Source organism: Heloderma suspectum, chromosome 2, assembly GCF_057233095.1.
Source record: "Heloderma suspectum isolate Gila_16-S chromosome 2, 16-S_ref, whole genome shotgun sequence".
Classification (NCBI taxonomy): Eukaryota; Metazoa; Chordata; class Lepidosauria; order Squamata; family Helodermatidae; genus Heloderma; species Heloderma suspectum.
Genome location: NC_139459.1, coordinates 182940884 through 182963360, shown reverse-complemented (window position 1 = coordinate 182963360; position 22477 = coordinate 182940884). Strand labels below are relative to the sequence as shown.

General features: G+C 43.2%; 1 protein-coding gene across 4 annotated transcripts in view; it reads left to right on the top strand.

Moving 5' to 3' along the window:
• The first annotated feature begins 5390 nt into the window (after positions 1 to 5390).
• The window catches only part of DCTN2 (dynactin subunit 2), a 65228-nt gene continuing 48141 nt past the window's right edge, over positions 5391 to 22477 (top strand). For 2 of the 4 annotated variants that reach the window (XM_084836626.1, XM_084836624.1), the window contains exons 1-2: positions 5391 to 5509; positions 9491 to 9559. In XM_084836626.1, the coding sequence (XP_084692752.1) occupies positions 5474 to 5509; positions 9491 to 9559 (105 nt within the window). In that variant the 5' untranslated portion in view covers positions 5391 to 5473. Of the gene's footprint in view, positions 5510 to 5612; positions 6009 to 9490; positions 9560 to 22477 lie in introns of those variants that run through there. The other 2 variants (XM_084836623.1, XM_084836625.1) reach the window with 2 other exon arrangements.

Genomic DNA, 22477 nt, shown 5'->3' with positions numbered 1-22477 from the left:
TAAAGGAAAACATTCCACGTCTACTCCTTTAGTTCCAGATAAGTGTGTATAGGATTGCAGCCTCAATCTTTTATGCAGCATATTCTGAAATGTATATAACTTCAAGCTTTGTTTTAATTATCTGGCATGCTTAATTCATTTTATTCAGTTTTAACTTATTTTTCTCCATATGTTGTTGACGCTAGAGCAAACACATTTATTTTTAAAATTATTTGGATTTACAACAAATGTACCCAATGTACTTATTAGATTTACAATAAAGACATTCAAAATATGTTTGTATAAGGTGAAGAATGAATGTTGTTGTTCAGTCGTTCAGTCGTGTCCGACTCTTCATGACCCCATGGACCATAGCACGCCAGGCCTTCCTGTCCTGCGCTCTCTCCCGGAGCATGCTCAAGTTCATATTCATTGCATCCGTGATGCTATCTAGCCATCTCATCCTCTGCCGTCCCCTTCTCCTTTGGCCTTCAGTCTTTCCCAGCATCAGGGTCTTTTCCAGGGAGTTTTCTCTTCGCATTAGGTGGCCAAAATATTGGAGCTTCAGCTTCATTATCTGTCCTTCCAATGAGCACTCAGGGTTGATTTCCTTTAGGATGGACTGATTGGACCTCCTTGCAGTCCAGGGGACTCGTAAGAGTCTTCTCCAGCACCACAGTTCGAAAGCATCAATTCTTCGGCGCTCAGCCTTCCTTATAGTCCAGCTCTCACAGCCATACATTACTACTGGGAAAACCATAGCTTTGATTAGACGGACCTTTGTCGGCAAGGTGATGTCTCTGCTTCTTACTATGCTGTCTAGGTTGGCCATAGCTTTCCTCCCAAGAAGCAAGCATCTTTTAATTTCATGGCTACAGTCACCGTCTGCGGTGATCTTGGAGCCCAAGAAAGTAAAATCACTGCTTCCATTTCTTCCCCTTCTGTATGCCAGGAAGTGATGGGGCCAGATGCCATGATCTTAGTTTTTTTAACGTTGAGTTTCAAACCAGCTTTTGCACTCTCCTCTTTCACCCTCAACAAGAGGCTCTTTAGATCCTCTTCGTTTTCTGCCATTAGGGTGGTATCGTCTGCATATCGGAGGTTGTTGATAATTCTCCCAGCAATCTTAATTCCGACCTCTGATTCATCCAACCCGGCATTTCTCATGATGTACTCTGCATATAAGTTAAATAAGCAGGGTGACAGTATGCAGCCTTGTCGTACTCCTTTCCCAGTTTTGAACCAATCGGTTGTTCCATGTCTGGTTCTGACTGTTGCTTCTTGACCCTCGTACAGGTTTCTCAGGAGACAGGTAAGGTGGTCTGGTACTCCCATCACTTTAAGAATTTGCCACAGTTTGTTGTGATCCACACAATCAAAGGCTTTAGCATAGTCAATGAAGCAGAAATAGACGTTTTTCTGGAATTCTCTTGCTTTCTCCATGATGCAGCGAATGTTGGCGATTTGATCTCTAGTTCCTCTGCCTCTTCTAAACCCAGCTTGTACTTCCGGTAGTTCTCGGTTCGCATACTGCTGAAGCCTAGCTTGTAGGATTTTGAGCATCACCTTGCTGGCATGTGAAATGAGCGCAATGGTGCGGTAGTTTGAACACTCTTTGGCGTTGCCCTTCTTTGGAATTGGAATGTAAACTGACCTTTTCCAGTCTTGTGGCCACTGTTCAGTGTTCCAGATTTGTTGGCATATTGAATGCAGCACTTTAACAGCATCATCTTTTAGGATTTTAAATAGCTCGGCTGGAATACTGTCATCTCCGCTAGCTTTGTTGTTACTAATGCTTCCTAAGGCCCACTTGACTTCACTCTCGAGGATGTCTGGCTCAAGTTCAGTGACCGCACTATCATGGCTATCAGATTTCGATATTGACCATCTGGTGACGTCCATGTGTAGAGTCGCCTCTTGTGCTGTTGGAAAAGAGTGTTTGCTATGATCAGCATGTTCTCTTGGCAAAACTCTATTAGCTTTTGTCCTGCTTCATTTTGTACACCAAGGCCATGCCTGCCTGTTATCCTGGTGATTTCTTGACTTCCTACTTTAGCATTCCAATCCCCTATGATGAAGAGGACATCTTTTTTTGGTGTTAGTTCTACAAGGTGTTGTAGGTCTTCATAGAACCGATCAACCTCAGCTTCTTCGGCCTCAGTGGTTGGGGCATAGACTTGAATTACTGTGATGTTGAATGTTTTGCCTTGGATTTGTACTGAGATCATTCTATCATTTTTAAGATTGTACCCCAGTACTGCTTTTCCCACCCTTTTGTTGACTATGAGTGCTACTCCATTTCTTCTAAGGGATTCTTGCCCACAATAGTAGATATGATGGTCACCTGAATTAAATTCGCCCACGCCTGTCCATTTTAGTTCGCTGATTCCCAAGATGTCAATGTTCAATCTTGCCATCTCATGTTTGACCACCTCCAGCTTACCTTGATTCATTGATCTGACATTCCGGGTTCCTAAACAATATTGTTCTTTACAGCATCGGATTTTCTTTTCACCACCAGACACATCCACAGCTGAGTGTCCTTTCGGGTTTGGCCCAGCCGCTTCACTCTTTCTGGCGCTACTTGGAAATACCCTCTGCTCTTCCCCAGTAGCATATTGGACACCTTCCGACCTGAGGGGCTCATCTTCCGGCGTCATATCTTTTAGCCTTGTGATACGTTCCATGGGGTTTTCTTGGCAAGAATACTGGAGTGGGTTGCCATTTCCTTCTTCAGTGGACCACATTTTGTCAGAACTCTCTGCCATGACCTGTCCGTCTTGGGTGGCCCTGCACGGCATAGCTTATGGCTTCACTGAGTTACGCAAGCCCCTTCGCCACAACAAGGCAGTGATCCATGAAGGGGAAAGAATGAATACACATACATAAAAAATGCAACCACTGTACACTGCTGTAATAAGTCATCTTAAAAGGATAGGTTTTGCATTATTTCTTGTATATCAACAAGCCAGAACTCTGAAGGACATAGGCAGGCAAGAAATTTTAAATGAGTGTTGCTTTACACATTACACTCACCAACCTGTCCTCCAGTCCTGTTGAGGGTAAGAGGAATAATGAGTGACATAATAATGGACTTATTTTATTTATGTCATTTCTATACCACCCAATAGCTGAAGCTCTCTTATCACCATATTCCCCTGTTGCAAGAACACCGTCCCTTATTATGTCTCTTAAAATGCAATCCTATAACCACTTACCCAAGAGTAAGCTCTGTTGAGCTCAGTGGGACTTACTTTTGAATAGACATGTATAAGACCATGCTGTTAGCCACTTTCTAAGAGCACTTTGCTTACATCTTACAGGGAGCAGCTGAGTTGAATACTGAGGGCAGAAACTAACAGAATATAACCGACTGATCAGAGGGATCAAGCAGGACTCGTTCTTTGAAACATGGTTCCCCTTCATGACATACATTAATGCAGGGTCTGCAGACCAGCATCCACCGAGTGCATAGTCCTATTTTTGGAAGGTCATAATAACCAATAAGGCTAATAATTGAAAAGTGATTATTTTGTGTCTGCAACAGAGCTTAAAATGTATACAACAAGAGTGTGTTCATGGACAACAATTCTAAAATATAAGATCTGTGATAAATAATGTAAAATAGCCTGCGTGTGTTTGTTTTTGTTGTTATATAATTGTTACCTTGTATTTCTTAAATAAAATACTTCAAATGGAAAAAAAATACTGAGGGCAGGAAGCCTCTGTTGCTGTTCAGACTGGGAAAGAAGGGGATATAGAGCTCTTTACCTGTTTCTTTGCTCCTAAGGGAAAGAATCTGTGGATGAAACCAATGTTGCTGGCCCTTCAGGCCCTGCTGAAAATGAGTTGCCGATCAGGGTCTTACATGAAAATGAGATCCACTGGAATCAATGGAACTTATTTCCAAATACATGTATTTGGGTGTGCACATATATATATTTAGATGTATTTATAGCGATCCTATACAACGAACACAGGGTAGATAACACGCATGGGCACAATCTGGAGAAATTCAGGCATGCTTAAGTCCCATTGACATTTATGGCATTCAAGCATATTAAGCAAAATCTCATTATTCTGTTATGGCTGTGGTGGGCCTAATTTTGTTTGGATTGTACCCAAGGAAAAGAAAAAAAGCATATTCCTGAATGTGAAGGGCTCAACATTAAAATCATTAATATAAAGGCTCGGAGAGTCTTATATCATTCAGCCCTATTGACTGGAAGGCAGGACGAGCTTCTGGACAACAGAGATTCTCTGTAGTAAATAGCAAACTCATTCTCTAAGTGTGGATCCTTATGTAGCCAAATGGCAGCACCCATACACAACAGGGGGGTACCAACAGGTTTGGGGGAAAACCCAAGTTTTGCAAAAGTACCATCCTCAAAAACCTTTTGGAGAAAATCCTACCCAATATCCTAATAAGCACTGAGCATGTTCAGTAGCCATGGAATGTTGACTGACGGTTGAGAGAGAAAAGGAAAACTGGAGAGAGGGAATGGGATGGAGTATTCTGTAAGAGGGTACTGCTAAACTACGGAATTTGCTATCGCAAGATGTAGCAATGGTCACCAACTTGGAAAAGGATTAGACAAATTCATGGAGGATAAGGGTATCAATCCCTACTAGTCACAATGGCTATATATGATCTCCAATATTGGAGACAATATGCCTCTGAATACCAGTTACTGGGGAACATGAGTGGGAGGGTGCTGTTGCATTCATGTCCTGATTGTGAGCTTCCCACTGGGGATCTGGTTGACCACTGTGTGAACACAACCCTGGACTAGATAGGCCTTCAGTCTGATCCAGAGCGGCTCTTCTTATATTCTTAGGGTATGGGCAGCTGGTTGGAACCTCGAACAGGAACTTTCTGGGGCACAACATTTTGTTGCAGGCCCATTTGATTGGGAATATTATTCACCTACTTCAAACGGTTGTTTTGAGGATAACAATCCAATCCTAAACCTACTTATTAGGAAGCAAATCCCATTAGACTCACTGGGATTTACTTCTGAGTAAACAGGTCTAGGTTGCTAATTGATACGGACTGTAACGCCACGCCTCACTGCACAAAAGAAAAACTACGAACAAGAAATTATTATTAATAAGAGCAGGCATTCCCATCTAATCCTTTTGCTTTTCTCAATTCACTGGGAAGTTTCTTGGACACCACTTAAAACTGAAACGAAAACAAAATTAAAGTCAACATCGATATGGCTTCGGAAAGGTATCCTCGGCTTCTCTGATCAACCGCCAGTTTATGCTGAGACTAATAACAGTAAGAGCCACATTCATTTTCCTTCGCCTAGTAACAAAAGCGCCGTCTCCATCCCCACCTTAGCGACTACAACTCCCAGAAGGCATCGCGCGGCCAAACAAAACGTCTCTCGTTCCGCCCTTGCCCTCCCTTTTGCCGGTTCTCGCGATACCTTGGCTCGTCTTCCCCTCGCTCGGCCTAGGCGGATTTAGCCCATCACTGCACCTGGCTATGGCCGACCCCAAGTATGCGGACCTGCCCGGCATTGTGAGTGCGCGGGCGGAAGGCGCCTTTGTGTGGAGAAAGGAGCGGGAGGGGCCCGGTGGTGAGGAGGGGCCCGCTATAAGACGGAGGAGGAGGAGGAGGAGGAGGAGGAAGGGTGGGGTCAGATGTTGATATATGGGGCTGCTGGAGGGATGGCTGTCTGGGGACGAAGGGGATGGTTGGAAGGTGGGGAGCAAAGGAACTAGATGGGAGGTCAGTGGGGCTTTGTAGTGGCTCTGGAAAGAGAGGTGGAGGGAGAAGGGTCCTGGCTGAGGGTAGTAGGGCTTAAAGGGAGCCTAGTCCCTCAAGACGTCAAGTTTTTCTGAAGCTGACAACCTCAGAAATACGGGAGGTCATAATAAAGAAAAGAGCGCCCCTGAGGATGTGCAGAGTGCCTTGCCCCTCAGTGGTGAGGAAGTGCAACACATCTCCTGCAGAAAGAGCGTGGAAGCCAAGTGTGGGTTACTGGTTACCTCCTGGAGGGGTGGAAACTCCCTTAGAGGTATGAGTCGTCCTGTATAGTTTGATTGTAGTTGAGTTATCTTCACAGGTTGTGCACACGTGTGGGTGCAAGGGAATGGGCGGTGGTGGGAGCTGAGGTGGGGAAATGGTTAGGGTTGCGCTGGGAGGTAGGTCAGACGGAGAAGAAAGCTGGATGTCGCCTTACTGAGTGTAGAGATGTAGAGGATGAGAAGAAAATGCCTTCCTAGATTTTTTTCCCCTCCCCTGCCCCCATTTTCCTATTGTTGTTTTGTTTTTCCAGTCCTTCACATCTCTTAAGTGGGTGGAAGGGATAGTTGAATGGACAGCATGACCGTTAAGAGATGCCTATAAAGAGCAATTCCAGGTTCACACTATCTACCTGACAACAGTAAATGGTGCCAATCCTAAGACAGGCTTTCTCCAAACACAAGTCTGGTGACCAGAGCTCAAGGCTGAAATGTGGAAGTTGTATTCTCCCTTTGAATGAATTCACAAAGGGACAAATCTGCAGCTTTTGAAACACAGAAGACTGAAGGGCAATTTTTGTTCCAATGTCTTAAGCATGAGAGAGGGTGAAAAGGAGCTGTACTTGATTTCCACCCTAGCTGCCCAGCAAACATTAACCAACGAATTGGTAAGAAAGCAGAAAGGGAGAGCCATGCTTAGAAGCCTTCTGCCAGTTGTTCAGGAATAGGCAATGGTGTACATAAATGACACAGACCCCAGCTATGGGTTTTAGATACATTTTGGATACGTTTTGTTAGATACTTGGGGGATCTGACTTTTCCAACTACGGTGGAAACAGTTGTATGCCTTGTCCTGCTGCTGTGGTCTCTTGGCATTTGCAGGGGGCATTAGCTCAGTGGTAGAGCGCTTCCTTTTAACACGGAAGGTCCCAGGTTCAGTCTCCAGCACTGCAGGTTAAAAAGAACAGGTAGCAGTGACACAAAAGACTTCTGAAGCCTGACACTCTAGAGAGCCAACACCCAGGCAGCGTAAACACTACTAAGCCAGATGGATAAATAATCTGATGGCTTCATAAGGTGGCTTCAACTGTTCCAGGCATTAAACTGAAGAATGATAAGGGGTGACGTAGAGGTGCAGGGGCACTTAGGGTTGCATCCAGTGTTAGTCCTACTTAGACTAAACCTATTGAAACAAATGAGGCTTAAGTTAGACTAACATTGGATAGAACCCTTAATGTTCTAGCAGCTCCTAAAGTTTGAATGGGATAGAACTGGGTGACTTTTTGTGTGTTCCTGTTCAGTTCAAGATATTGTAGTTCTCTAATTGCATTCAGGGTACATGGTCTCTTACCCTCATGAAGCACAGCGCTGTCCACCTGTCCCTAAGTACAATATTTCCTGTTCCTTCCTTTGTAAAAATATTTGTCTCGATATCATTTCTGTAGGCTTGTGACCAAGTTGTTAGCATTTGGGCATCATTTTTGCCAATGAAGGAGCATCAGCTATGTGCAAACTAGAGTTAGTAGACTGGGCAGCTGCCTGATTGCAGTACTGCTTTCTGCTGATGCCCTGACATTCAGTAAGAGATGTCAGCCCGGGCAGAATGTAGGATAATGTTACTTATGCATGGTTTATCGTTCACCCAGTGGTGAGAATGCTTTTGTATTCCCCTCATCGAGATGTACTTTGGCTGATCAGGGATTTCACTTTTTCTTTCCAAGGGGTAGGATCTTTCCCCAAACCTTTGATGAAGTTTGTGTTGAAATCCAGAAATTGGAATCAGAAAGGGCAGTGCCATAATGTGAGATCCATGAAAAGAGCAATGTGCTCCTTCCAAACATTACCCCCTCGCCCAAATTTGCTTCTGTAGCTGTAGTAAGAGCTTTGGCTGTTGGGTGGTATAGAAATGTCATAAATACATAAATAAAAATTGTGATCAGGGCCTGTATGCCTGATATATTTTTGTTGCTGAGGGCTTTTCACTATCCCCTATACTATAGCAGTCTTGTAAATAACCACTTGCCTCATTGCCTCTGGAGAATTAGAATTGCCTCCAGAAGAACAGGCATAGAAGCTTGTTTAGATGATCCTGGAGTTCATTGCAAGCTAATGCGGTTCCTCAGTGATTAGATCGGTAATGGCAGACAAGATTTCTGGAATGACAACTTGACCGCCACTCTCAGTCTTCCCCAGCAAAGAGACACAGCAGGAAAATGCTTTCATTTGCTTTGGTCCCACACTCAGTTCAAGCAGACCTAGCCAGTTTCACACATGAACTGAGTGTAAGGTAGAGAATTTGAAAGCTACTGTCGTAAGCCATAAATGTTGAATAGGTACATAAGGGCAGATGGGTGCTAGTAAAATTGTTTGTGGGCCTGTAACTTTTTTAAAAATATTTTTTATTTATTTTGTCTTTATAAATGAAATAAACAATACCAACAACCTGATCAATAACTACAGTTTCCCAATAATGCAATATTCTTATGAGGACACAACAATAACAAAAAGAAAGGGGGAAAAAAAAAAAGGTCTCTTTTCTTCCCTCCCCTCTTTTAAAGGGTTAAATTTAAACTCCAGTACCCATGGGCTTCAGATGCTGTTCTATTTTAAAAACTATACCTATATCACTAGCAATATTACAATTTAATAATCAACCTTACATTTCAATATCATTTCTTCAATCTTACAACAAGAAAGCAGGCCTACAATTCATTCCCAGTAACCATATTTTGCCCTTAAGCTTTATTATTACTATTATATTTTAACTTAACAATTCAATCAACCAAAAATCTTACCGAGTAATCTTATAGTAACGGTGATGATAATAATGATAATAGTGATTAAAAAAATATGAAATTATAATGTTATTTAATGATAAAGCTTGAAAGCAACCTTACAACAATCAGTGATATATTTTATACTAGATATATAAATGAGTGTGCACAATACACACTCAAACAATATATTTAAATACAGCATATCGTATCTATTTTGGAAAAAGAGAATTTAAAGAAAAATAAAAAAGAGAAGAAAAATGAAAGTAAACAAATATATGTATAATCAGATATCTTCTGGCCTAGCCTGAATCATGTAGATTAAACATAAACAGTTAACAAAGCTTATTTAAAAGTTCCAGTTGGGCCTGTAACTTTTGTGAACTTGGTTATTCTTGGATGTCAACCCCCATTAGTCCCAGCCAGCATGGTCAGTGGTCAGGAATTCTGGGAGCTGTAGTCCAAAGCATCTGGAGGGTGCCAGGATGAGGAAGGCTACCCTAAAGCTTGTGGCTGCATGCATTACTTCAAGCCATTCGAATTAATCCTATGTGATGGTACCTTTAGCATGGCGTACCTTGTTTACTTCTGCTCTTTGGTTGTAGCATGCTGTATGGATGGTGAGAGTAAATCCACCTGAGGATTAATTTATGGAGCTTCCTGCTGGAGGGCATGTCATTGTTGCTGTAGATCACCTTTGGGTCTCTTCCACCCTCTGATTCTGTGACTGGCCTCACTGGAATACCTTTTGTGTTTTCTAGGCCAGGAACGAACCTGATGTCTATGAAACAAGTGATCTTCCTGAAGATGATCAAGCAGAGTTTGATGCGGTAATATTCTGTGAAACTCAGTTGCTTTTTCAGTAGTGTTCTGATTAGGTTAAGTGGGTGCGCCAAGCCCTCAGACCATTTTGAAAAGTTTGACTGAATTGTTACTTAATGCTGTGGTGGATATGGTCAGGTGAAAAGAGGTATGGCAGGGAAGGGGAACGTGTGGCCCTCTAGATGTTGTTGGGCTGCATCTTCCATCATCCCTTACTAATGGCTTTGTTGGCTAGGGTTGATGGGAGTTGAAGTCCAACAACATCTGCAAAGCCACAGATTTCCCAGTCCTGGTGTATGGGGTGGAGAAGCTTTGATAGAATTTGATAGCCTAAATCTTTGCTAAAAGGATCTGGATTTCCCGGTCATTCTTAATCTGAAAAAAAAAACCCTGAAAACCTTGCAGCAGACTCTTGAAAAATACTGAACTTTGTCAACAACTGCCCACCCTGGCTGCTATCCTTTCTCCCTAGGTTGATCCCACGAGATAATTCTAAGCTATATAAATATTCCAAGGAGGGCTCATGCTGTCTCTTAATAACATTCCTCTAAATTGAGATTAGATATTAAAGAATTAATGGAGGACTTGATTGGAATTGGAAATATTTGAACTTGTTCTTGTTTCTGTTTGCCTTTGACAAAAGGCACAAACTTTGTATGTGTGTGATTTTTTAAAAAAGTGTTTTTTAAAAAATAATTTCTACAAGAAGAGGGATATTTTTATCTTTGGAGTATAAGGCCTTCTCCAAGTGCCCTTGAAGTTCTTGGTCAACCCGTCTCACCCCCCCCCCCTTGCTGTGTAGGCGTTGATTGGCTTTGGTTATGGGACCCTTGCTGAAGTAAAGTGTTAATACAATGGGTGAGTAATTAGATGTAACAGTTAATCGTTCTGGTTTTGGGGAAGGGATTTCAGGAGATGCTAGAAAAAAAGATTAGGTGGTTGGGAGAGAGTGGCATAAGATTTGTGCCACCGTAGTCTGTATATTAGCGTCAGTTTGGAATCTGGAATTAGGAATGAGAAATTAACCTTGAATCATGACAGTCTGGCTCTGGACTTTTGTACCGAACAGCACAGCTGGGAATGAGATTAAGTTTTGCAAACTGAGCAAGCTAGTCTGTTTTCAGACATGTATTGCTAAAAATAATTGTACTCTCGTGTTCGGAGCTAGAAGATATTTTGGATCCCAGGAGCCATTATCACATTTTAGGAGCCAGGGCTCTGCCCAGAGCTGAGAAAATATTTAAATTCATAGGGTTGTAAAACTTGGAGTAGACCCATTGAAATGAATGGAACTTAAGTTAGAATAACATTGGGTATAACACATAGCCCATAGGCACCAGTATCAAATTCCCAAGAGGGTAGATGAACAGGCACCGGACTTTACTGACAGTCCTGCCCATGATAAATTCATTATTAACTGATTCATCACCACATGGAGCTGTACAAGTCTACACTTACCTATACAGCAAATACTCCACTGCAGGGCTGGCGAAATCCCAGGTTGCCTAGAAATCCGGTGCTTTGCCTAGGAATGTGAGGGATCTTTTCAACCCTGTGCAGCACTGGAGCTTGTAAAGCTATGGCTGGATTTTTAAAAAATTAAAGCTGACATCTCAAAACATCCACCATTCCCCTCCATCCCTGCTCCACTGAATAGGGCTCCTACTAAATTTGGTGAGATCATTATAGATCAATTATAGGGGACTTTAGTAGTGTCCCTTTTGTGTCTGGCAAGGTGCTGCTTGAACTTCCGCAGCAATACAGAAAATTATGATTGTTCCTTTAGTGCAGGACAGGGAAACATTGGTTTGGTTCCTTTTGTAGAGAAATTTAGGATGGTGGGGGCCTAGCCCAGAGGAGGAAGGTAATACTTCATTCTGTAGGAAAAATGCAAGGAGCAGCACGCTATGGAGTACACGAGAGTCGGGGAGACACCATCTTCCTTTCTGTGCCCATCTTGATATGGGAATGCTTACAGGTGAGAGGGGGATGGATATGAGTGATGTAGGATTTCAACATTTGATTCCGGATTGGAATGTCTTTAAATCTGGCCACACATCTACGTGCACAGGCCTAGTACTGTTTCCCTGGTTTGCCCCCAATGCACATTTCATGTTGAGGGGAAAAAAATGTGCTTATCGATTAAGGCAGATCATACTTGTGCAAAATGTATGCTAGCCCAGTACTGCCTGAAGTCTGCATTCCTAAACAGCTGGGAGTAAGTCCCAATTGATCTCAGTAGGATTTACTTCTGACTGAGTAGACATGTATAGGATTGCACTGTACGCTTTCCTTGAACATGAGTTTTCTGGTAATGCCTGGATCTCTTGGAGTTTCCTCCAGCGGTAAAACAACAAACAACTTCTGTGAAGCCCAAAACCCTTCTGTAGTGAAAAGGTTTCCAGTAGTTCCTATGGTTAACCAGCGGTGGTGTGGGACTCTTGCTATCATTGCCCATACCATCTATGCACACCATTGTGTGTAAAGCTTTCATTTCATTTACAGCTCTGCCATATCTTTGCCGCTTCTAACTTTTTGAAAATGTGAGAAATTTTAAATAACTTAAAAAAGGGGGCAGGGGAGGAAATGTTTTTTTGTTTTATTTTTATTCACGTTAGGTAATCTGCCCAAAGCACTCTTGTTATTGGATGGATTAAAAATACAGTTTTAAAAATATATAGTTCCTCTTTTTTTGGCATGTCATTATGCTGATGTGCAAATAGTTACTGAAAGGTTGCTTGATCACCTTGCTGTTTGCCTAGATCTGTTCCTTCCTACCTATTTTCATGTGCTCCTCTCTTGCCAGTGCCATAACTCACCTTCTGCCCCCCACCCTCCTTTTCCTGTTTCTCCTCCAGTTGCCTCCACTCTGAAATCAGTCTTTCCTGTGGTTAGGGCCAGGAAAATCAGCAGAGAAGGCTAGGATGCTGCTGCTGCAGCATTGTTGCTGCTGGCTGGAAAGAGCAACTCAGGCCTGTGCCCGCTGCCTCCACTGGTTTCAGGAGGCCAGGGCACAGCATTGGGAGAGCACAGTGATGCTCTTTCCAGCTGGTAGATAAGCACTGCATTGGCAGGGGGACAGAGTGGAAGTTTCTGCTTCCTCACTCTCCAGGGATAATTACCACTCAAGCCAGGTGATCAGATGAGTGGCAAACGGGTGCCTCAGTCATATAATGAGCTTTATAAGAGTTTGAACTGTGATCTGAATCTATCATTGCTGGGCAAAAGGTGTCAGTTTTTGTTCCCAGTATGTGATCGAGCCTTTTGAACACAATCAAATTGTAGCTGCTGTAGTTACGCTATGGATAATATGAAGCCGCAGGAAATCTGGTTGCCTTGAGAAAAGCCTGGGGGGAACCAATCTTAGCTTGCATTTAAAAAGAGAGAGAGAGAGAGAGAGAGAGTGTGTGTGTGTGTGTGTGAATGCTTCTGGATTTCAGAGTTGAGGAGTAGGTACAGATTTGGTGTAGTGCTGTAGAATCCAATGGAAAAGCACACAGGTGAGGACAGAATTACAGATTTGGCAGTGAGTGTGGCTTTCCCAATCCTGTGGTTGCCACCAAGGTGCCAAGGAATGTGTGTGTATCAGCTGACACAGTGGCTGACATGTGGGTGGTTAGGCTTAGATGCAGTGTTGCACCAGTGGAAGTCCACTCACATGACGGGACTTCTCTGTCCTTTCCTCCCCACTACAGCCCCTCGTGCATCTCCCCACGTCTGCTCTGGAAGGTCCCCCAACCCTCCAGAACAGATTTGGGGGCTGCACGGGGGGCTGCAGGGGATGAGGGAACATCTGTTCCATGGCAGTTTCCCTTCCACTGGTGGAATGACACCACTGGATCTAAGCCTTATTCGTTCCCCTCCTGGCACTTTTCCTCTGCAACATGTAGTTCCGCTCTAAGGTTCCCTTAGTAAAGAAAATACCTCCCACTCACCCATTTGGCATTAAGAAGTTTGTCATACAGACTGAATGGTGGTGTTACATAACTGATTCCCTTCTTTGATCTAAACTTGCCAAGAACAGAGTGGGGAGGGGTCAGTACAACACTCACCCCTCTGTGCTTTTGTGTTCAATAGCCCCCCCCCCCCAACTTTAGGATCTGAAATAATCTTGCCTAGGTTTCTATTTATTCTTTTGGGATAGGACAGAATGAAAATCCAAAGACTTGTGGTAGGTTACAATGCCCAAGAGGGTATAACAAATATAAATTTGAGAAATACGGCCTCTAAATACCAAGATTGCCCTCATCCTGATAAAATGGAAATTACAGCTCCTCCATAATAAATAGCTATATCACTTTTTGATTAATTTTCTTAAAGGCATTAGCATACCTAAAGCCCCACTTCCCAAGTCTAAAATGAAATACAGTAAAGGCACAATCCTGTTGTCCTTGGGAGGGCATGCCAGAGGCCCTAGGGTATTGTAGATCTTCCCTCTCCACCTGCAGAGAAGGAGGTCTGCAGTGTGTAGGGGGGGCATGTCCAGGGGTGAATGGTGGGAAGATTGAGGGAAGCTCTGAACCCACAGGACCCAAAGCCCTCTCATTCTCCTGACATGTCCCTGACAAGGGAGGGAAAAATTTGCCAGTCCGGGAACTGGCATATTTATTTTTCCTCCAGTCCCACTGCCCCATTCTGTCCTGGACAGTACGAGGCCAGCAGGCCTTTGGAAGCAGCAGTTCCTCTGCTGTGGATTCTCCCTCTCCCGTATCATAGCATTGCTCTCTGTAAATGAAAGAAAGCATTGCAAATGGAATTATAATTGTACTTTTTGTACCTCAATAAATCGTTACCATATTTTATTTCTACAGAATTATCCGGAAACTCTCTTCCTCCCCATACTCAAGCATTTGTCAGTTTTGTCAATACTACTATACGTCCTACTCTTTGTGTAATATTAGTTCACTTCTTTTTCTCTGGTTTTATGCAAGTAGTAATGTTTGCTACTATTGTTTATAATCAATTATTTATTGTGAGTTTTAGCAAAACAAAAAAACCAAAAAACATAACAAAACTAAAAAAATTAAAAATATAACAACATATTTTAAAATCCTCAGTTTCAAATATTAAAATATTCTAAGGAGAAAAAAAGAAAGAATAGGTTGCACATAAACTTCAGTAAAAGCAGACCAGATATCCAAATATAAGTCAGTTTTCAAGTTACGTTCATATACCACTCTTTCAAATGTTGCTAGCATTGTTAAGTCTTCAGTCCACTTCATCATAGGCAGTGAGCTTTTATCCTAGCAGTATCATAGTATCAGTCTTTTAGCAACTGAAAGGGCGCGAAAGATCCATTTATGCTGACCATGTGTTACATTCCAAAAAGCAGGTAAGTAATTTAAGGGAATGTTTACATCAGTAAATATTAAGGAGTTTTCGTATACAAAATTTATCCATATAATAACTTCCTCCCCAAAGGAGGCAACTATTGGGCATTTCCAAAACATATGAATAAGAGAAGTAGTAACTGCATTACACCTCCAACAATTAGCCGAGTTTGACAAACCTTTATTAAAGAGACGTTGTGGTGTCCAATAGACACGAAACAAAAATGTTTGCTGAATAAGGCGTAACTGAAGATCCACAGAGATATCCGATACAGATGCCAAAACGGCGGTCCATTGATTAGACCAAATAGGACATTCCAATTCCCTGTTCCATTCCTGCTGTAGACCATATGTATCATATTTATTAATTGATAATAAGTATTTGTAAACATGATTGAAGGCAAAAGGAGAAGGGGACGGCAGAGGATGAGATGGCTAGATAGCATCACCGATGCAATGAATATCAACTTGAGCACACTCCGGGAGAGAGCAGAAGACAGGAAGGCCTGGCGTGCTATGGTCCATGGGGTCACGAAGAGTCGGACACGACTGAACAACAACAACAACAATTTGTAAACATGAATTGTGGGTCAATATATCTGGTCAGCTTCAATAAGTGTTTCCAATAGCAAAGGAGACTCTGAGGCAGTAAAAGCAGCAGGACCGAATCTAGATACTGACAAATGTTTCAGTTGCAAATACTGCCATTCCACTGTAGCAGTCAAATCAAATTTATCCCGCAAAGCTGAAAATAACAAAAAATCATCATCAACACCCAATAATTGATCCAGAGTAAAAATCATTTTATCTGTCCAGGTCTGCCACAAAAACATTTTCTTTCCAATTCTTAAATCTGAATTTCCCCATAAAGTCGATTTAGGGTGCAATCCTATCGAGATAGGAGTCCACCTCCGAACTCGGAGCCAATTTTGGCTGTCTAGCCGTGGGACCTCAGAGTGCGGGAAGCGGCCACTGGACGACACATAGGATGTATTGTACTGGCATTTCCGACTTCCCTGCCCCGATACACCCCCAGGAACACCCTGTTTTTGCTGCTCTGTGTTCCTCTTCCGAGCGCGGAGCCATTCCTCACTGCCTATGAGGCAGCATGGGAGGGGGTGGAGGTTGGTTCTCAGGGAATAGGATTGCGACCTTAGCATGGGAAAATGGGTCAAACTGTAATTGATGTGACGTTATATGCCACACATCTATAACTGCCAAAATTGTGAGAGGAGCTCTAACTGCCTTAATATGCCGAGAACCTAATGCCATCCATTTAGAGAGAGGCTCCAGACAAGAAGATTCCAACACTGACCAAGTTGGAAAATTAAATCTGAGTAGAAAAGACCAAATTTAATACAGGTCAGCAAATAAGCCCAATGGTATGTAGCAAGATCCGGAAAACCAAACTGACCTTCATTAATTGGAAGTTGCATCCTTTTCAAAGTTATTCTTGGTGGGAAGGAGCCCCCTTAAAATTTACGAAACAAAGCATTAAGTTTTTGGAAATATTTGCTATATGGGGATCCCACGTATAACATAAATAATTCGAGGTATAGTATTCATCTTAAGTGTATTAACCTTACCCGATAAACTCAACTTTAAAGATGCCCATCTGTCTATATCTATAGAAATATCATTGATCAACTTATTTAAATTTAACCTAATCATTTGAGATACATTTCTAGAGATAATTATTCCCAAATAAGTAATAGATTCTGGGCACCGTTGAAATCGCCAATTGGCTAATACGCTAGAGTATACCCTGTCTCCAATTGGCATTATACCAATTAATTGAATAGCCAGACAATTCACCAGAAGTATTAATCAGTTTCATCAAAGCTGGAACTGATGACTAGAATTTTGAGAGAAACAGCAAAAGGTCATCAGCATAAAGGCTAATTTTAAATTCTAAGCCAAAATGGACAAATCCATGAATACTACTATTTTGTCTAATAGCACACAACCAGGGGTTCCAAGCGTAAGTTGAATATCAATGGGGAAAGTGGACAACCTTGTCTAGTGCCCCTCCCAAATAAAAAAAAGAAGCTGACAATAAACTGTTAGTCATTACTCTCAGTCTTGGAGCTGAGTATAAAATTTTAACCCATTTCAAAAATTCTATAGGAAAACCAAAATTAGTCAATGTAGTAAAAATAAATTTCCAGTGAATTTTGTTAAAGGCCTTTTCTGCATCCAAGGAAATGATGGCCACCTGGTCAGTTCTTTCAGAGTTTAAAGCAATTAGATCAAGAACTAATCTAAGAGTGTCAGCCCCCTGTCTATTTTCAATAAATCCCACCTGGTCTGGTCTAACCAATACGGCCATCACATGTTGCAATATATCAGCCAAGATTGCTGTTAATATTTTGATATCTCCATTAATTAATGATATAGGTCGATAGTTAGCACAATAGGTATGATCTTGCCAGGCTTAGGAATCACGATAATATAAGCGTCATTTAACAATGAAGAAGGGAGCCCCCCTCAGAAATATGGTTATAGAGGCAGTACAACTTTGGAGCTAAAAAACCGAAGAATGTTTTATACCACTGAATTGGGAATCCATCTGGACTGAGTTACTTCCCAGTGTTCTGTTTCATAATTCCATTCATAATTTCCTCTAAATGCAGAGGAGCTAAAAGGAGCTGTTGTGAAGAACCTAAACATGGAAGATTGATCTGAGAAAAAAAGCATCCATATCTTGCTCTGACATCTTGCTACTAGTACTGTAAAGATTAGAATAAGCTCACAGGGTGACCTTAGGTCAGTTAGGGTACAGTGCTATGCATGCTTAGACAGAAAAAAGCCCTTATCGAGTAGCTTGTTTGTCACTTGGAATTTAAATATTATAATGTTAGCAGTCTGATCCTAACCATGTGAGCTCGGTCCTGTTGATTTCAGTGTCACTTATGTCCAAGTAGGTATGCTCAGGATTGCAGTTCACAACCTGCTTACTTTAGACTTGTGGTGGATGGACACCCTTGAGCTTGATTTGGGCTTGGCAAACTGAACTATTCTGCCCCCCACTCCATAAAAAGAAAATAGCTCTTTTCCCAAGACCCAAATGGGAATTTGGACCTAGTTGCACTTCGGATCATGACATTGGGAGTGCAGTGGAGTTTGAATGCCTCCCCTCCCAATCCTCCTTCTCCAAGCTCTTGAACCTTGCTCTGCTGTCCCCTTCCTTTTCCAGTTATCTGGCTGGGTCAGGGAGATACGAGTGCAAGGCCTCCTTCCGTTGAGCCAGTTGGAACTGGCAGCAGAGGTGGCTCTCTAGAGACAGGAGAGGCCCCAGAACTTCCTGCTGGATTGCATGGGAGTTGTAGTTTCCTATGTCTCCAGATTAAGTTCATCGTTGATCTGGAGACATAGGAAGCTACAAATACCATGTATTCTAGTAGGAAATGCTGCTGCTTGTGGATTCTCCGGAGCATCCAAGCCAGTGAAAGATGAGGCCGATAAGGTCTCTCTATCTAGTGAGCCCTCCTTGCTGCTAGTTCCCCCCTCCCTCTTTTCAAAAGTGTATTGTGAATTTACTTGGGAGCCTGGGGAAGGACTTATGGGCTGGTGGCAGCAGGCACGTTATGAGCCTGGCCCAAATTGGAGGGATCAGAACTTGGCTCATAATGCAGCATGGAATTCCCCCTGTTCTGAATTCTTGTGCTTTACAATTTGAGACCAGTACTTTTGACGTTAATAGAAGTATGCAAGAACAGCGGTTTTCAAACTGTCTTCGAAGGGTTAAGTTTCTCTGATAGGCATTTGCCCTGCCGCTGTTGATCTCCCCCTGCAACCTGGAGTTGCAAAAGGGTTGGGTGTGTGCTAAGGCAGAAAGTATATCTCCCCTGCATTCCTGACCATTGGCCATGCTGGCAAGGGCTTCTGGGAATTGAAGTCCAAAACATCTGGAGATCTACATTCTGCCCACCTTTACTGTCAGTTGCTGCAGGAATGTGGTGAAGCCCAACAGGCCTGATCAGAGCCCTATATGAACTGACTATGCACACTACAACATGTCTCAGAAGTCTCTACAGCACGCAGGGGTTCCATGGCAGATATGTAGGGACTAGTCCACGGCCAAGTTGATGTAGACTAGGTTCCCCTAAGGTAGAAAGTCTGAAAATTGCTCCTCTAGAGAAAATGAATTTAAGATTGCCCTCTAGGTATTAAGCACATATTCATAAATATAATGAGTCTGTAGAAAGTGGAACTCATGCTTGCAGTCTCTACAACAGCCTTCCCCAAACTGGTGTCTGCCAGATGTTTTGGACTACAACTCCCATCGCCCCAGACAGCATGGCTAGTCAGGAATGCTGGGAGTTGTAGTGCAAAACATCTGGAGGGCACCAGATTGGGGAAAGCGGCTCTGCAGAGCACAAGTGTTCCATGGCAGATATGTAGGGGTTCCTCCACAGCAAGTTGATGCAGAATAGGTTCCCCTAAGGTAGAACGTTTTCAAATTGTTGCCCTACAGAAAGTGAATTTTAGATTGCAGTCTAGTTATCACAAATTCATAAATATAATAGCCTTGTAGTAAGTAGAAAGAAGACTCATTGTTACTCACAATACATTCAGTAGCAACTTGAACTAATGGAAATGCTGTTCCATTTTCTTTCTCACCAAGCTGTCTGCTCTTGAGAAGAGTTGGATAAAATTGTGATCCCTTGCCAGCGTGTGCCTATACAAATCATTCTTCAGATCGGGTCCCCTCACAAGCTAACCAGCAGCCTCTGGCATTTAGAATTAAGTTGGGCAAGGTCAGGGTGGGCCAATTGTCAGGTGAAACTTTCCATAATCACCTTTGCTGAGGAGCCCTTCATACATGGCCATATGGGAGCCACTTTTCTACTACGTGACTCCACGCGGCTTGGGGACTGTGTGTGAGTGACACAGCCCAAGGGGCAGAGCTGATTGTATGGGCCTGTCCCACTAGGATAGCAACACCTTCCTGTGGAGGGTGCCCAGTTGAATGGGAAAGGTCTGTGTGATCGGCCCCACTTATGGGGTTACATGATTCCCATGCAGCCTCCAGCTGTGTGGGGTCACATCATGGAAAAGTGGCTCCCACACAGCTGTGGCTACATGTGAAGGGCACCTTAGGCCCAGGGAATCAGTAGGAAGCAGCCCAAGGGCTGGGACATGGTCCTTCCGTAGCGCTTGAGAAACTGTTGGCTAGGGTCTCAGGAAGGGTCTTTAAAAGGGATGCTTAGGTTCAAGGGACTGGGTTCTGTCTGTGTCTAATTTCTGCGCAGCCCTATTCATGCAACCGTCTGGGTATGTAGTAGTCACTTGCAAAGCCTGAACAGGTTGACTTCCAGTCTGTAGCAAGTCAGCCACATAAGTCCACTGTCATGTGCAGGAGTTGGCTTCTGACATACTGCGGCACACACTCAAAAACAAACACACTGTGTTTATACTGATGTGCCAAAAGCTGACTTCTGGGTATGATTGTGGATGCACATGACTGGCTTGCTGTGGTCTGAGAGACAATAGGTGCAGGGCTTTTTAAAAGTACTTTCCCCATCATTGCTTCTATATCCCCAATGGTTGTGGCCATAGGCTCAGACAAGGTGTCATAATTTTGAATGTGGTTGGCCACATCCACAGTAAGTCAGGGCGACTCAGTGCTGAGAGGATCATCTGCCATCCTTTGGGGCCCTGTTTAGAATGTGAACCTTGCTGGATAAAATGGAATAACCCTAATTCTGCCACTCTAAGGGCGCAATCTTATGGCCACCAGTCAGTGGCTAGACGGCCATAGGATTGGTTGGTTTCCAGGAACTGCCTCCCCGCCCCTTCCTCCACCACCTCATAGGATTGTCCCTAGGCTCTGCGCTCATAAGAGCAGCTTGGAGCAGGGCAAAGGGGGCAGTCCCAGGGGAGGGGCAAGGAGTGTGTAACTGCTGGTATGACGCCTCCTATATGTCATCTGGTCTACCCACCCCGTGCTCCGACGTCCTGCGACTAGACAGCCGAAATCAGCTGTCTAGCCATGAATGCAGGGCAGCTGGAGTGTGGAAGAGGAGATCTGCTCCGTGCTCTGCCCACCATGCATTGGATAGGTGGCTGCCTCTCCACATAGGATTGCTCCCTTAGCTTCTTAGAGGAAGGATGGGATTTTAAAAATGTGGGTGAAAAATGATACATTGTGTTTATCTGGAGAAATGCTGCTGATGCAGGCTAAAAATGCAAAGCTTGGCGAACTGGTGGTCCTTAGTATTTTCTTTGCTAACCTTTGTATCCTGTGTGGTCTTTTGGAATAGGATCCATACCGCAGTGGTAGAGTGCATGGTCTACATCATGAGTGGGGAACATACAGCCATCCAGATGTTGTTGGACTACAACTTCCATCATCCCTGACCATTGGCCGTGCTGACTGGGGCTCATGGAATTTAGAGTCCAGTAACATCTGGAAGAACACAAGTTCTCCACCCTGGTTTTACATGGTCTCAAGTTCTGTTCTTGGCAACTCCAGTTAAAGGTTCTTTGGTAGTAGTGCTGTGTAAGACCTGTTTCTTCCTGTGTTCAGATGACACAGTAAACCACGGTTTATCATAATCGGAACAGACCTAGGCAAGCCTTAGACCAGGGGTGGGCAACTTGTGGCCATCCAGATGTTTGGCCCACAACTCCCAGAATCCTTCACCATTAGCTATGCTGGCTAAGGCTGATGGCAGTTGTATGCTGAAACATCTGGAAGGCCAACAACCCCTGGTTTAGACTCATGTGCTTCCCCCCTCACCTCTCTGGCACAGCCACAAGGATGAATTCAGAAACTACTGTTTTTGATTAACTGCAGTTTGTTGTGTCCGAACCTGATAAAACTATGGTTAATCTTCCCTGTGGTTTGTTTGCAACAAGCCAACTTCAAACCATGGTTACGAAGGTGGCTTGTTTCAATATACCATAGTCAAAATCAAAATTAACGACACTGTAAGACGCTGAACTGCAGACTGGAAGGTCGGCAGGACAGCAGTTTGAGACCCGAGTGCTGTGTGATGGAGTGAGCTCCCGTCTTCAGTCCCAGCTTCTGCTAACCTAGCAGTTCGAAAGCAAGAAATTGCAAGTAGATAAATAGGTACCGCTTCGGTGGGAAAGGTAACAGCGTTCCATGCACCTCGGTGTTCAGTCACGCCGGCCACATGACCTCAGAAGCATCTTCGGACAGTGCTGGCTCTTCGGCTTAGAAATGGAGATGAGCATCACACCCTAGAGTCGGACACGACTGGTTGGGGACACCTTTACCTTTTTGGGGCAGAGCTTTCCAAACTTTTCATGTTGGTGACACACTTTTTAGACATGCATCATTTTGTGACACAGTAATTCAGTTTTACTAGCAAACCGGAGGTTAAACTAACCTGTTATAAGAGATGTGGACACATACATAAATTGTAATAACGAAATGTATGGGGATACAACATATCTCATGAAAACCTTTCATTTATATTTTTAAAAATATATGATTTGTAAGGTAATAACATACATTGTTGTCATTTATGAGTAATGGTATGTAAATATGTGCAAGAATTTAAAAAAGTTGAATAACACCAATAACTACTTACCATTTTAATGGGATATATGAGGTTGATGGGA